This window comes from Anguilla anguilla, chromosome 8 (assembly GCF_013347855.1).
Source record: "Anguilla anguilla isolate fAngAng1 chromosome 8, fAngAng1.pri, whole genome shotgun sequence".
NCBI lineage: Eukaryota > Metazoa > Chordata > Actinopteri > Anguilliformes > Anguillidae > Anguilla > Anguilla anguilla.
In genome coordinates this window covers 35850590-35866338 of record NC_049208.1, presented here as the reverse complement: position 1 = coordinate 35866338, position 15749 = coordinate 35850590, and the positions used below count along the sequence as shown (strand labels likewise).

Here is a 15749-nt window from a genome sequence, read left to right as displayed (position 1 = left end):
CAAGTGTGAAGCACAATGTCACAACTCAGACTCTTAACTGGACACAGTCATTCCATACTGCATAATATAATTTAAACAATGGGCTGCACACACTCATTGGCAGTGAGTTCAGTACTTCACTCACTAGATGCATATACTGCACTTTCTCAGACAACAACATGCACTCTATGCTATAGTTATTCAGAAAACTAAATGCAGATATAAGAAAGGAAGAGTTTTGATACAGTAGTTTCCCCTGAGGTTACTATAAAACATATTGGTGATCTAAAACCTCTCTTAACAATCAGTTTACTTTATATTGTGGGTTAATAATATTAAAGGTCAAATGTTGTTGTATTGCCTGCTAATCCTGTAGATGAGCTGTTGACTTGTCAGCCGTAATGCCAAATCATGAAATGAACAAAAGGAAATATGACTCCCTTTGTTCCTTATGGGCATATTATGACATACTGCAAAAAAAAAAAAAAAAAAAAAAAAAAAAAAAGACCAATCAATAGCTGGCTTTCTTTGCTGGCTAGGATGTCTCAAGTCTTGGGCTAAATGCTCTGTTGTTTACTGAAGGATGAGGTCCATGGCTCCCAAGGTCATGCCAAATCCTGCCCACATGTTTAACCTGTTAATAATAAAAACACATAATTAAAATGATGCTCACTAATGTTAGAAAACAGTGGGAAACCAGTTGCTCTTTGCTTATGAGGTCATTTTCTTTCTTTGTCTTTGGGACACCATATTTTCACTGGACGAGACAGGCAGTGCTACATCTATCAGTGTCAGTTGCTTTGATTTAATTGTTCTGTTTGTCTACTTCTGCCATTTCTCTTTTTCCTCTGGGCCAGACTGCCTCTTTTCCTTTATGGTCACATTACATTATATCAGCTCTGTGGGTGTGCTGGAGTATGTCAAACCACAGATAATATCTCAATGTAGGTATTCACTGCAGTCACTGTGGTCATCTGAAGTGCTGCAAATTTCCATTGTAATACAGAGTCAAAAATACTCATTTGAAGGTATTTTCACATATTTTACATTTTTCTTTTTTCTCCTGTTCACGTAAAAGAAGAAGCAGGGACTTGCAGAACTAAGTATCCGAATCTAATTAAACGAACACTACGCTGTACGCTCCCAATCAATTTCTCCACACAAACATTTCTCCCAATATTCTCGATTTCCTTTTCTCTAAATCCTGTTGAAATACTGCGTTTTCTGTGATCTGGCAACCCCACTCGCGTCGACGGCAGCTATGCTTTCGAGTGACCAATAAAATGCAAGCATCCGGAAACCAAACGTCATTGACAGTGCGCCTTGTAGATCACTCGGCCCTTCTGTCTGCTGGTCATGGCAGGGAGAAGCATGCTACTGTGTTTGATATTTTTCTGATTAGATATTCACTTATATTTAACACCCTATCAACAACAATGGAAGTAGCTGAGACGCCGGAGGAACTCGTAAGCAAACAACATCGGAAAGAGAAAAAGGATTTGCAGGGTATGTGTGGGCTCGGGATAGTGAACCAGCTTGCTAGTGCTAGCTGGCTAGCAACTAGCCTAGCATGCCCATACAAACCAGACGATTTCATCTTAGCCGGGGGGTTCACAAGCAAAACGCAGTGATTGTTACCATTGTCATTTTCTGCATGAACATTAACACCAGCTCGCTTGCACAGCAAATCCTTTGAATGGGGACAAATGTGTTGTTGCTAGCTAGCTTGCCAAAAATCTTAAGTGAATCAACAAGACTGGCACGCCATTCAGCCTAATATGGACTTGAACGTGTCGTAAGAATATTTAAAATACCGATTTCATGTCTGCTATTAGTGAACCTGCTCTAACCACTAACGCTAACTAACAACAATGACAATAATTGCTAGCATTGATGTTATGTATTGTCATTGTATCTTGGTAGTTTATCTCTCATATGATGACACGGCAACTAACTGGATGAAAGCAAAAGAGAATAGCGGTAACAAATCAGTTCATTTCAAACAACACATACCTAAATATATATTCGATATTTTGCAGCCAAAATTCAAAGCATGAAAAATGCTGTCCCCAAAAACGATAAAAAGAGGAGAAAGCAACTTGTAGAAGACATTGCCAAGCTGGAGGCTGAACTCAATCAAAAACATGAGGAAGAACTTAAGCAGCTAAACGATAACCAAGATGGAGATAAGGTATGCAGTTTTTACAATGTATTTGTTTGAGTATATATATATATATATATATATATATATATATATATATATATATAATGTGCATTGCATAAATTAAAAGGTATTCTCATGAAAGGCTATATTTGGTATTAATTGGTTTCACATCTGAAGTGTTTCTTTAAGGTTGACACCATCGAAAATGGGGTAGAGAAACTGGATTTGGACGTTGAAGAACCGAAAGAAACCAAGCAAAGTCGTACTTCCAAGGCTCAGAAGAGGCGGGTGAGAAAAGCCTCTCAGGGATCTGATAGAACTTCAGTGCTTTCTGATCATAAAACATCACATTCCTGTTTCTCTCATAGCGAATGAGTCTGTGCAAGAGCCACTAAGTTTCATATCATTTGCCTTTGGACCTCTGTCGGGCTTGTGCATATTAGTTTTGTCTGTCTGTCTGTCTATATATATATATATATATGCACTCACACTCACACTTTCTCTCTCTCTCTCTCTCTCACACACACACACACACACAGTGCTCTCCATAATACATTTGGGACTAAAACATTTTTTTCTTGATTTGGCTCTGTACTGTACAATATTAGATTCGTATCAAACAAATAAATTCAAGGTTTTTTTTTGTATTTCTGTTTCACCATTGCATTACAGCACTTTATATACACTTCAAGGGTGCCAAAATGTTTGGGACGAATGGCTTCACAGGTGTTTCTGATTAGCCAGGTGTTTCAATTGCTTCCTTAGTGCTACTATAAGAGAGCTTTCAGTATCTAGTCTTGATTCTAGGCTTTTGATTTCCTTCAAAGTCTGTTATTGGTGTTTGTCTATATGAGGACAAGAGTTGTGCCAATGAAAGCCAAGGCAGCCAATATGAGGTTGACAAATAAGAAAAAACTGCCATAGACATAGGCCAGACTTTAGTCTTACCAAAATCAACTGTTTGGAACATCATTAAGAAGAAAGAGAGCTCAGTATTCACAAAGGGCTTAGTAGGCCAAGGAGGACCTCTACAAGTTTATGACCAAATAATTTTCTCCATAATGATGACAAACCCCCAAACCCCTGTCTGACCGATCAGGAACACTCTTCAGGCCTATGTTAGTGTCTATTGTCCACACAAGAGTTCACATACAGAACTACAGTGGTGACACTACAACAGCCAGAACACTACTTAGCTGCAAGCACAGGATGGCCAGGTTACAGTTTGCTAAGATGTACCTAAAAGAGCCTGCGGAGTTCTGGAAAAATGTCTTGTGGACAGATGAGACCAAGGTTGATTTGTATCAGAGATGTGGAGCAAAATGTGGAGGCCAAAAGCGACTGCCCAACATCCAAAGAATACTGCCTCATCTGTGTAACATGATGATGTAACTGCTGATAGCAGCAGCAGAATGAATTTCGAAGTGTACAGAAACATCTTCTCAAGTTCAAGCAAATGCCTGCATGCCCATTGGATGGCACTTCATCACTTCAGTAAGACAATGATCCCAAACATTCTGCTGTGGCAACAAAGGAGTTTTACAAAGCCAAAAACTGGAAAATTCTTGACTTAACACATCAGTCACCTGGTATGAATCCAATTGAACATGTGTTTTATATGCTGAAGAAAAAGAAAAAAAGGCAACTAGTCCCTGAAACAAGCGGGAGCTGAAGAGGGCTGCAGTACAGGCCTAGCAGAGCACCATCAGACAAGATACTCCGCACCTGACAATGTTTTGGGCCTCAGACTTCAAGCAGCCATTCCATGCGAAGGAAATGCTACGAATTACTGAACATGACTACTTTGACATGACATGAGTGTGTCCCAAATATCATGGTGCCCTGAAATAGGCGGGAGGGGCTGCTATGTATAAAAGAGTGCTGTGAGTTCTACATGGTGAAAATAAAAAGTATGAAAATACCCTTTAATAAAGGCGGAGAATTTGCACTTAACTTCTGAATTGTTTAATTACAAGACTAAAATAGTGTATACAGAGCCAAATCAAGGAAAGAAACACATGTCTCAGTCCCAGTCATTATGGAGGGCACTGTATGTTTGTGTGCATGTATATATATAAAATGGATAACCCCCCCCCCCCCCTCCTAGGATAAGAAGGCAGCCCTTGAGAAGGAGAGGGAGAGCAGGATTGCTGAGGCTGAGGTCATGAACCTGTCGGGCTTCAGGCACCAGGAGAAGCTGAAGGTGTCCGAGAAGTTGGCCGAGCGGCAGCTGCAAATCAGGGAGATCTCCTCGGACGGGCACTGCATGTACCGCGCCGTGGAGGACCAGCTGGGGGCGCGCGGGCACGCCCTGGACCTGGCGCAGCTCCGCACCCTGACCGCCCAGCACATGAGGAGCCACGCCGACGACTTCCTGCCCTTCCTCACCAACCCCAACACTGGGGACATGTACACCGCAGGTGAGGGCTGGAAACGTGGCTATGCTGTTGAATGAAAGCTGGGAAACGATCTATTTTAGTGGTTCATTATAGTGCGTTTTATTGAGTACATAAATAACTCTCTTATCCAAGATGACGTCTGTATGGAGCCCATGACTTTCAGTCAGAAGACCCCTTTCCCTGCCGGTAATCTACATAAACGTGTGTTCGTACTGTAAAGTGAGATTCATACGAAGGGTACAGTTGTTTAGTTGAGTCGGCTTTGATTTCATTTTATACCCATGTTTTTCTTTCTATCCCCGATTGGACTGCCCCTTTGTGTTTGTAGGCGCAACTGCGGCCTTTGTCAATTTTAGAAACGCTCTGAGGCGCAAACCGTCAGCCGCTGCTTCTTCCTTTCACACCGTAGTCCGTCTGAGCTGTGATGTCACTGCAGCAGAAGCCTGCGCGTCTAACGCAGCTGCTGCAGGAGGCCTGCAGTCACCTGTTTGAGCGGGGCAGTTGTTGCTGTGTGATAAGTAGCCTTGTGAAACGGTCTCACCGGGGTCCTGCTTTAGCCCATTGCGCTGCCCACTGTTCGCCTGGCAGCCACTGTTGGCTCTGGCGCCGTCAGGACTCGCTGTCGGACCATCCGGCGTGGCACCCATCTGCCGAGCGTTCCTTCCATTAAATTTTATGTGTGATACTCAGCCATTAAAACACCCTGCAAGGATGGCTGTTGTTTAGACCCAGCGAAGGGCCAGTGTGTGTATCTGGGCTTGATCCAGCCTCTTTTCGGACACTGAGTAAGCAATTGGCTATTGAACACTGGGGAAATGCATTGGTCATGTTTTCCTGTTCAGGTAATTAAGCACATTGATGACCATTTAAAAAAAAAAAAAAAAAATGCATTAAACTGTAGTGCTAGCCAACAGCTCTGTGGAACAAAGTAAGGTCCCATGGGACCAGCATTACTTTTTCAGATCGCATTGCTGCACCAGATGACTTCAGTCCAGTGATGTGTAATTATATCTGCAGCGATCCGCTTCATACACTGGCTGGCTGTTTCGCTAAAAGTGAATCCACCACCCCCCACTCCCGCGAAGTTCGTTACAATATCCAAGAACAGATTAGCCATCACAATGAATCATTCTCTCACTAAATATTGATACTCAGACCGTTTTTAAAAGCTTCCCCCCCCATGCTTAGTCAGGACTGTACATAGATGTTTTATTACAGGGAATAATTGATCTCCACATTTTACACAGTTGTGCAGAATAGTTGCAGCTGTGTGAAGCTGGACTCATGTTTTGTTCCCTGTCATTAAGAGTGTGTGATGTGTGTTCTCAGGTGAATTTGAGAAGTACTGCAGCGATGTGGAGAGCACTGCTGCCTGGGGTGGACAGCTGGAGGTAAGGACACACTCACTGGCTCACCACACTGCCCCCTGCACTGCTGAAGTATGTAATGAGCCTGTGATTCTCTCCTGGTAATGCTGATTTTGGGAGTTGTGTTCGGATCTCACAGTGGTTTATCTGGCTCCTCTGATGATATTTTGGGTGAAACTTTTGGAATTTACGAATATCTCCTATTTGTTCAGCTGGATTTGATCCAAAATAATACAGGTGAAATGTAAAAATGCAGCTAGTTATCCTAATGAAATTAGCAAAGGATGTCCTGTTTTGATAATGGTTGTCATTTGTTTTACAGTTGCGGGCTCTGACTCAGGTCCTCCAGATGCCCATTGAAGTCATCCAGGCCGACTCTCCCACAATAGTGATTGGGGAAGAGTACAAGGGCGCACCAGTCACGCTTATGTGAGTACAGACCTCCCGTGATCTCTGTGGTCCATTTTACACAAGTTTGGTTGTGGGGTTCCATTTCCTGCCCCCCTGTCTGTAACACGTGTCCGTTTTTCTGAAGTTTGGATGTAGGGTTCCATTTGGTTCTCATGTTTTGAAAGTTATGAATTGGCATGCAGTTAAGCAGTCTCTACTTAAGGGTAAAAATTGTGCAAATGCTCTTCTGTGAAGCACTTTGGGCTGCAAACCGTTGTATGAAAAGTACTATATAAATAAAGTGATTATTATTATTAAAAGGATGCCCTGTTCAGATATTCAGTTTTCAGTTCAGTTCTGAAATGCCACACTCTTGCAATACTCTTATTGGCTTGTATTATCTGATACAATGAAAAACATTAGAATAATGTAAAAACCATTAACTAAACAGTAAAATAGTACACGATGGAGTCTGCTTGTATTCTGTTTTCCTTGTTTTCAATTGTCTAGTACTTTTTATAGCAGTCTGTTTGTTTAGGTATGAGTTTGTGAGGGCAGTGTAGTATAAGGTATAAGGAACTGGTCTTTATCCAGTTCGATTCCCGGGTAGTAAACTGCCATTGTACCCTGCAAGGTATTTAACCTACATTGCTTCAGTATATATCTGGCTGTATAAATGCCTGTAATACAATGTAATTTCACAATAGAAACGAAAGTAGAATGGTGAAACGTGCTCTTAATTGTTGCTGTTGTTAGGCAAATTAGCAGAAATGAGTGATATAAGATGTGTCCACAGGTAATAGGCCTGTCTTCCCTCTTCTGAGGAATACCTTCCTCACACCCTATACTGTACGTGTTCTGTTTCAGATACATGCATCATGCGTATGGACTGGGAGAGCACTACAACTCTGTGGAGCCTTTGAAAGAAGCGCCTAAGGAAGAGGAGAGCTGAAATTATCATTCAAAGGATGCTAACCCCCCATATCATTTTAAGGATTCTGTAGGATGTAACTAGACGTGTCTCTCAAGACATTCTTGGGATGCGAGAGAGGAATGAAGTGACTGTTGGATCATGCTTTAGCCTAAAACGTCAGAGACGGCGAATACAGCAGTGTGCTGTTGAAATGAACCATAGAGAGGGTTCAGTAGTGGGTTAAGTGTGTCCGTTCTTGTCAGAGAATAGTCACGTCGTGGAAGTGTGTAATTCAGTGTAGTTTCAGTTGTGTGCCATTTTATTCTTTGGTATATTCTGAAACGGGTAGTGGACTATGTGTATGCTTATGACAACATTGCATCTTGCAATTAAAGTCATAAAGGACACCGCTTATTTAAGTTTTACTTGAGTTAATTGCACCTTCCTGCGGGAAAGAAGAACCTATACCGTAAAGCTGAGTGTAGAAACTGCAGGACATGGGCAATGCCCAAAGACAGAGGCTGTGCCTGAGGGAATTTCATCATGTACCATTTATAATTAGACTGCTGCTTTGTAGCTTCTGTGATCATTAAGAACCAATGTGATTCTGTCTACTGCGGAAGCACAGTGCTATAATCACAGGTATCTCACTTTATAGCTGATTAGATTGGGAGACGCAGTTCTTCGATATCAATGTTACAGGATAGAACACCAAACTATATTGGCACTTTTCATATACTCACAAACATTCAAAATACTGGATTAAGTGGCATACCTTTTCTGACTCAATAAAATACAATCTCCACTGTTGAATATTTTGCCTTTTTATTATTGGTAACATTGGGGGGTGGGGGTTTTCCTCTGGAATTTGTCATAAATATATGTATTATAACAGCAATAGGAAAATTCAAGCTGGTACTTTGGAAGGTGTGTAAGGCGAAAGGAAATATAACAGTTTCAAAATATTTTTTCCATCTTGTTTTTAATACTCATTTTTTAATGATGCAAAATACAGCATTTGTATCCAAACAAGTTTTGTTTGGTCACCAGGAACTGGAATTTGAAATGGGTTAAAACTTTTCTGGTTGACAAAATATGGTGCTATGTTAGTACATTGCTGATGTCTTCAGCAGAAACACTGTGTCGATCAGGCGGAATGCAAGTCTTACCACAAAGTAATGAACATGATCTGAATGAATTGCCACCAACCTGTATGATGTATACATTTTCAAGTGGTTCACGTAGTTCTGGCAATAATTCTGCTCAAATGGTGATCATTTTCATAATGCAATATAATTTTAAAAGGTGCTTTTCTTAGTGAAATTGAAAGTTTTATCGTTCAGTACAGTTTCATACAATAACCAAAATGATGAGAGTAGTTTTAACACCGGAATACAGATACAGCGGTAGAGGTCGCTGTTGTTCTGCGGCCAACAGCATTTTCTCTTGATGCGTCTTATTTCCATAGAAACGCTGTACCTTGAATGCGGAGGTTCAAGGAGAGTGACTTCAAATGGCAAACAATCTTGTCATCAGAGCTTTAAGAGGAAATGCAAAATCGTTTAGTTTGAGTTCTAAGAATATAAACCAGATTCCTAGCACAGTTGCAAATCTTACAAGTCTTTTGAAACTACAGTTAAATAACAATTGCCTTTCAACTCTGCCCATTGAATTGCAGTCTTTGTGCCACGTAAGTACATAACGTAATCATTTTAAAACGACTTTATCGCAACCAGCAGCATTTGCTAAATTTCCACATATAATGAATTAATCATGATCGATTAAACCAGTTTTACCTATCGAAAGTTGACAGAGCTGAACCTGGGAAACAATCTTCTCGAAGAGATTCCACCTGTTCTGAAGTATCTTCCATCGCTAAGAAAACTGTATGTATTTGGAAACCAAATCGAAAATTTGCCTGAAGACATTTTTGGTACGTCCATTCTGATAAACATTACATACACCCGATTTGCTAATGGAATGTTTTATCAGCTATTACAATGAGTACTGAACCTTACCAAAGCTGTCCTCCGCAGGTGCGCTCTCAAAACTTGTCCTTCTGAATTTGAATCACAACAAAATTAGAGTCCTTCCACCAGAGATAAAAGGGTAACTTAAAACATGTTTTTATTTGTGCAAAAGTCATGTCATTGCTGTAAGAATATACTTGTTCATGTATGCCATTGGTATATAAAAAGGCTATTTGAGATAACCATTGCAAAGTTTAGCTTTCCAGTGCATGATTTCAGTTATATTTCTGAATGCTTCACATCTCAGTGCCTAAGGAGATTTTTTTGAACGAATAGTGCAAGGTGAAGGATCCAACTAAAGCATAAGGTCTCATTTATCCACAGGCTTACTCACTTGGAAATTTTGAGTCTGACTCACAACCAACTGGAAGTTATTCCTGCTGAAATAGCTTTGCTTAATAAGCTGACTGAGCTCAACTTAACTAACAACAACCTTGTCACTTTGCCACCACAACTCTGCTTCTTGCCACAACTGTCAAAGCTCTATATTGCAAGAAACTATCTGAAAGAACTACCTGAGGTAAGATCCTTTCATTCTAGTGCAAGCTCTGCAAATATATTATTGAATAATAATGAATTCTTACTCAGTCAGGACAGCTTATACTGTATCTATACATGTCTGTGCTGCTGCAGGTATGAAGAAAATATCTGTGAATGACAGTGTTAAACTTTTATGTGACTCTTAAACTGAAGATTTGGTAAAGGAACTAACAAACCTAAAGCACAAAATTCAGTCCATAGGCCTGCTGTTCAATTTAATATGCAATATTTTTTCCAAATTATAATTTTATATAAAATACCTACTTTACTAAGTCAAGTCTTCATCCTTTTTCACAGGGGATATTCAGACTGTCGAAGCTCAAAGTCCTAGATGTTGCAGGAAATTGTCTGACCATGTTTCCAGTGGATGTATGTATGTCATTTAAAAATGTCTAGAGGTGCTGGCTTATTTTAATGAGACAACATACTGAGGAAAAAAATAATACCAATATCCAATAAGTATATTGGATCTGAATCTATTATTCATTCTTCAAAACAAATCAATTCTATGCTGAGGAAAGGCAAATAACTGTCAAGACGAAGAAGATGTGGTAAAATACAGTTTGTGCTACATAAATACTTATTTACTTTTCACCAGTTGTAAATTCCTGAATTTACTTTCGTTCAGCAGTTAACTGGTTTGTATGATACTGGTCTGCTAGTTCCACCTTGTCAGGGTGGAGGAGCTGTACTGCGAAGGAAATGCTTTCGTCCAGCACAAATTGGTAGAATCCATTCAAGAGACAGAGGTGCTGTCTTTAAAGGTAATGTGTTTAAATTTGAGTGCTTTTCTTACTACTCTTAGTACTTTTATTATTACTGGGGAGCACTGCTGAATGCATTGTATTAGGTTAAGTGCCATCCATGTGCGGTATTTATTCATTTTTCTTGCAATTCCACATATTAATGTTGCAATTAGTGTCAAATAATTTGGAAAAGAGATGTAAATGGAAACATATGTTGCAATGTTTTGTACATACATTTGGAGATGGCCTTGTCTTTATAATCTGTGAAAACTGCTCCAGATCCAGCAACTGACATAGGTTTTCTTTGGCAGATTCGGCGCATACATAACTAAATGTTGATAAAAATGTCTGAACTAACAAACCATACCCGTATGCCCAACAACCCATTGGAAGGAAACACAGCTATACAACCCAAGTGCTCTCTAAGCCATCCATGTTGAATGAAAGAGAGATTTTCTTTGTTCACAGAAAAATGTACGCATTCTTGAAGTAAAGGAGCTCAGACTTAATCTATATTACCATTTATTAAACAAGTTGTTGCTTTGGACAAGCAGGACTAGAAGGTAGCTTGTCAGCCTTTGAATTTTTTCATGGTTTGAACACCTTTGAGCAGGTCATGTATCCCGCACTTCGTAAATTAAAAAACCAACTATATTCCCTCTGGTCATGGGAACGTGTGAAGAATTTGGGCTTTTATGAAAACCACTCAAGACGAGACTGCCCGGGAGGAGAGCGGCGGCCTCTCTGCAGCAGGTTGACGAGCGGGGCTCAATTAGTCATGCCTGTTGCCGTCCCTTCTTGGCCAGGAGCAGGCGGCCAGGCTGATCCTGATGGAGTGCAGGAGGGAGCGCTCTGTCCTGCGCCGGGCCCTGGCGCTCCACCCGGCCGTGGCGGACGCGCTGTCTCTGGCGGGCAGGTGTGCCCTCTGCTCTCAGGCCTTCCTCACCACCTGGCTGGAGTGCGTGCGGTTTGTTAACCTCAGGAAGGTATGGCTCTGCACTTTATGGCAGCACCTGTCTCAATCATAGTCCGTACAGCTACATTTATAGGAATGATGCCAGGGCTGGCAAACTGCTCATCTTGCCAAAGCACTACACCTGCTAGAGATATGATCACAGCACCACAAAGTATGGACACTGATATTTGATATGTAGAATGCATATACAGTTCTAAAATTCCTTCCAATACCCCTTACTTCCTTGTTTTTGAAAAAATTAAGGTTAACGGGAGATTTCTATGCTGTCTGCTGCACTGCAAACTATAGATGTTCAGCCTTCAGCCACTCTCTTTTTGAATATTCATAATGAATGAGCGAATCAGAACAGGTTAACACTTGAGAAAAAAATCACAGTACAGTGCAGTCACCAGATACATTAAGTCCAATATGTCAGAGGGGTCATGCAATACACTATACTTTTTGATTTTGGTTAGGGTCGTTAGCATATGAGGGTGGCACGGTGGTGCAGTGAGCAGCATTGTCGCCTCACAGAAGAAGGTCCTGGGTTCGAATCAGGCCTTTCTCTGTGGAGTTTGCATGTTCTCCCCATGTCCACACGGGTTTCCTTCGGTTTCCTCCCATGGTCCAAAGACATGCAGGTAGGCTAATTGGAGACTCTAAATCGCCCATAGGTATGAGTGAGTGAATGGTGTGTGTGCTCTGCGATAGATTGGCAGCCTGTCCAGGGTGTGTTCTTGCCTCTCGTCCAATGCACGCTGGGATAGGCACCAGCACCCCCCGTGACCCTGCCCAGGATAAGCGGGTATAGATAATGGATGGATGGATTGTTAGCATACTGGTGATACAAGAAGTGACTAACCAGTCAGAGCTTGATAAATCCATTTTAACATCCTTAACATCCTTTATCTTCATCTAATAGTCATGTAGTAGAGGCAGAGACCCTAGGGGTGTTCAAATCCTGGCTTGACACAGTGCTAAATACTCTAATTTGTAGGTGACTGGTCAGCCTAGATGGGCAGGACATTTTACATTTACATTTTAGGCATTTAGTTGAGAGTCTTATCCATAGCGACTTACAGTTAGTGCACAAAGAAAAGGCCTAGATCACCAGCATCCCAAGTAGCAATTAATGAGGGTGCAGTCGTTGAGCCGTAACACACCAGTAATAGAGAATCATTTGTCACTGGAATTAACATGTGGAAGGGAAGGTAGAGAGGGTTTTTTGGGTAGGGAAATAGAGAATAAGGTCTTCAGATTATGCTGAAAGGTAGGGAAGGGCTCTGGTGTCCTGAATGAAGCAGACTGAAGGTCATTCCACCTGTGGGGAGCCAGTAGGGAGATGAGTCGAGGCTGAGAGGACCGATGACTGTGTCAGTGCTGGGAGGGGGGAGCTAGGCACCTGGTGGCAGCAAAGCATAGAGAACAGGTTGTGGAGTAGAGCTGGACCATGACCATATTCCCATCAATATATTCTTATGCTCTCTTATGTCCATATATTCTAATGTTGTTCTGCTGTGTTTGCCTATTCTCAATGGATACAGTGATCTATGGATACTATGACCCTTGTGCGACTGGCAAGGCTGTATTTAGAACAATAATAATATTGTTAATAATAATAATAATAACAATAATAATAAGAATAATAATAATAAGAATAATAATAATATGACAAGCATAAATTATTAGAATATAATGGGAAAACCGGGTATAATTGACATGGAGGATGACTCCTGCCCATTTCTGCCTTCAGGACATGAAGTTGAGAAGCTCGCAGTCCGTCCCAGTGCGAGTTCAGCTCTGTTCCTACAGCTGCTTCAACCAGAGCGGTCACATGTACTACGGAGTTGCATCTGTATAGAAAAAAAGGTGTAAGTCTGTTTATATGCCTCTGAATGGCTTTCTTTAGAATGACCTTTGGTTAAAAGCTACTGTGGCTAAATCTTTATACGGAAGTCTGTGGTGTGATGTGCTCCATTTTACATGGCAAGAAAAAAAAATACATTTATATATATATATATATACACACACACACGGTATATATATATATATATATGTGTGTGTATGTATACACGCATTTTTTAAACCAAAAAATAGCCTGCACATATGTTCAATACTTCTTTGCTAATTCACATCTAAAAGCAGATGCAAAATTTCTTCAGCTATAAATAGATGTGTTCTGCTGCTGTAAACATCTAATGTTCCAAATAAAGTCAGTCCATCTTGTGCTTTTCTCCATGACATCATTTAAAATACACTCAAATTTACATCTGAGAAAAAAAATTAATTACATTACAACATTAAATATACCAAAAGAAAAGAACATATTCCAAATTCAATATTTGTCAGTCTCTAAGCAATTGCATTTTATATCCCGAGACTTACTGGTATTTGCTAAATGCTGTGGCACAAGTCCTCCACTAGGTGACAACAGTAGTACAGAATGATGGCCTGATGTCTTTGTGCAGATATGCAATTGTGTTTTTATATAAATGTCAAAGACATAAATTCTAGTACATTTGAACATGCATGAAGTATTTGGCTATCTTCAGCTTAATTTAGGCATATCACCACATTTCCATACTCCCTGTTCTAGCCAGACTGAGTTCTGAAAAACGTACTCTGTTAAATATTGAAAGGTTGCTGTAGCTGGGGAAAAAGTCTGTATAATGCTGAGAACTTGTCATTCGGCTCTTCTTGGTCCTGTACAGTTCCTTGTGGCTAATTTCTTTTCACATAAAAACAGTATATAAAACATCCAATGTGATGTGTTTTGTGAATTTTATTTGTGCAAAGGGGGCACAAGTTAAAGGTCATGAGTCTCAAACTATGTTTACTGTATACAGTATATTTTTCCAAATCAGAATTTCAAAGAGGCAGGAGGCAAATGGAAAAGTGCACGATGTTCTACTGTCCTTATTCTGAGACTTGGCCTCTCTTAGGCTTAAATAGATGATATGACAGTTAATTTTTCCCGTTTTCCTGCCCAGACCAATGGCATCTGCTCGCTCCCAAGAAGTACGTCATTTCCCAGAATTAATTTCCCATCTAGTCCTCAAGAGCTCATTGCAGTGTCTAAAGACTCGGGGTTGATGAATTATGCATTAGGTTTAATTGCAAACCCAGAAACTAATGACATTGGACTGGTTAACAGCAGGGGGAACCGTACATCTCTGCAAACTGAATGAAAAATCAGTTTAAAGAAAAAAAAAGAAAAAAAAAACGCTAATTGATGAATAATTAAAGCTTGCGCTACGGGGCATAATTGTGACATTTTGTTTCAATCAATCCAGGAGTGCCAGGAAAGTGCACTTAGCAAACTAATGTCAGTGGAGAAGTCCAGTCAAAAAAGAACCTCACGTAAAAGCAGGGCCTTTATTTGAGTGGTTTGAACAAAGTGTGGCATAGTGAGGTCCCCTGAATACAGCCACAGCCTTATAGCCAACAGTGAACATTGGCTTTCGTGGGTATTTTCTTCCACAATCTGCAAGCGTTTGTTTGTTTGTATGTTTGGGTGTGCTACAATAATAATAGTAATAATGCCGCTCTACAGTGCTCATGTTATCAATAGGAATACATTAGCCACAGTACTCCACCTCTATGCAATCCATTATTATGCATTTTCTTAGAGACTTGCAGGCTGTAGGCTGCCCACAAACAGCCCACAGGACTGCAGTAGGTTCAGCTGTGGATGGCTACTGCATTGCTGAGCCGGGGAGTGTGATTTTCCATGTGCTGTGCCTAGCTGCTCAACATTTTCTGTGTTACTACAGTTGACCCACACACACAATCTGTACAAAACAAAGATAACTCACTGAAGCAAAGCAAGATAAGTAACTTATATGGATAAGTGAGAAGTAAAATTGAGTTTTTGCTTCAGATCTATTCCATCACGAGTATAGAACACCTCCATACACCTACAATACTGCAAACTCAAATATACCACACAGCAATATTCAAAAAGTTAAGATACATTAATTACAGTATGAGAGAGTGAGATCATCAGGGAGTCAACCCCTCAACTCTCTGGGCCCCTCCCATTTACTGTATCAAGTATTCAATAGACTGCAGTATATCTGCCATCTACTTTGCTCTACCACATTCTGTTTTATTTTTTCCCCTCTACAGGAAATCTTTAATGCAGTATGTCAACATTCTAAACTGGAAGATATACCAATTTGATAATCCCTTTGTTTTGAAAATAAGCGTCGATTGAATTCATAAAGAACATGCAGAACATTTCTATTCAGTCATTTCTTTTTCCAT

At 40.5% G+C, this 15749-nt stretch overlaps 2 protein-coding genes across 7 annotated transcripts; both read left to right on the top strand.

Annotated features, from left to right (window-relative positions):
• Nucleotides 1–1291: 1291 nt before the first annotated feature.
• On the top strand, nucleotides 1292–8025 carry otud6b (OTU deubiquitinase 6B). Its single transcript, XM_035431301.1, has 7 exons — nucleotides 1292–1485; nucleotides 2019–2170; nucleotides 2333–2431; nucleotides 4251–4563; nucleotides 5872–5933; nucleotides 6232–6338; nucleotides 7167–8025. The coding sequence occupies exons 1-7, from the start codon at nucleotides 1416–1418 to the stop codon at nucleotides 7249–7251; spliced, it is 888 nt and encodes a 295-aa protein (XP_035287192.1). The 5' UTR covers nucleotides 1292–1415; the 3' UTR covers nucleotides 7252–8025.
• Nucleotides 8026–8660: 635 nt separating this feature from the next.
• On the top strand, nucleotides 8661–14240 carry lrrc69 (leucine rich repeat containing 69). 6 transcript variants are annotated; one of them, XM_035431296.1, is made up of 8 exons: nucleotides 8661–8902; nucleotides 9019–9145; nucleotides 9249–9321; nucleotides 9567–9762; nucleotides 10080–10151; nucleotides 10445–10546; nucleotides 11341–11514; nucleotides 13237–14240. In XM_035431296.1, the coding sequence occupies exons 1-8, from the start codon at nucleotides 8726–8728 to the stop codon at nucleotides 13342–13344; spliced, it is 1029 nt and encodes a 342-aa protein (XP_035287187.1). In that variant the 5' UTR covers nucleotides 8661–8725; the 3' UTR covers nucleotides 13345–14240. The 6 variants fall into 6 exon arrangements, with proteins under 6 accessions (XP_035287187.1, XP_035287186.1, XP_035287189.1 ...); XM_035431295.1 differs by having other exon boundaries at nucleotides 11335–11514; XM_035431298.1 differs by having other exon boundaries at nucleotides 10414–10546; nucleotides 11335–11514; nucleotides 13237–13370.
• The last annotated feature ends 1509 nt before the right edge of the window (nucleotides 14241–15749 follow it).

Excerpts from the sequence above, each read along its gene's own strand:
- otud6b (XM_035431301.1), top strand. The coding sequence starts at position 1,416 with ATGGAAGTAGCTGAGACGCCGGAGGAACTCGTAAGCAAACAACATCGG. Across the intron at positions 1,486-2,018 it reads AGAGAAAAAGGATTTGCAGG|CCAAAATTCAAAGCATGAAA; the intron begins GTATGTGTGGGC and ends GATATTTTGCAG. Across the intron at positions 2,432-4,250 it reads CCAAGGCTCAGAAGAGGCGG|GATAAGAAGGCAGCCCTTGA; the intron begins GTGAGAAAAGCC and ends CCCCCCTCCTAG.
- lrrc69 (XM_035431295.1), top strand. The coding sequence starts at position 8,726 with ATGGCAAACAATCTTGTCATCAGAGCTTTAAGAGGAAATGCAAAATCG. Across the intron at positions 9,322-9,566 it reads CTTCCACCAGAGATAAAAGG|GCTTACTCACTTGGAAATTT; the intron begins GTAACTTAAAAC and ends ATTTATCCACAG. Across the intron at positions 10,547-11,334 it reads CAGAGGTGCTGTCTTTAAAG|GAGCAGGCGGCCAGGCTGAT; the intron begins GTAATGTGTTTA and ends CTTCTTGGCCAG.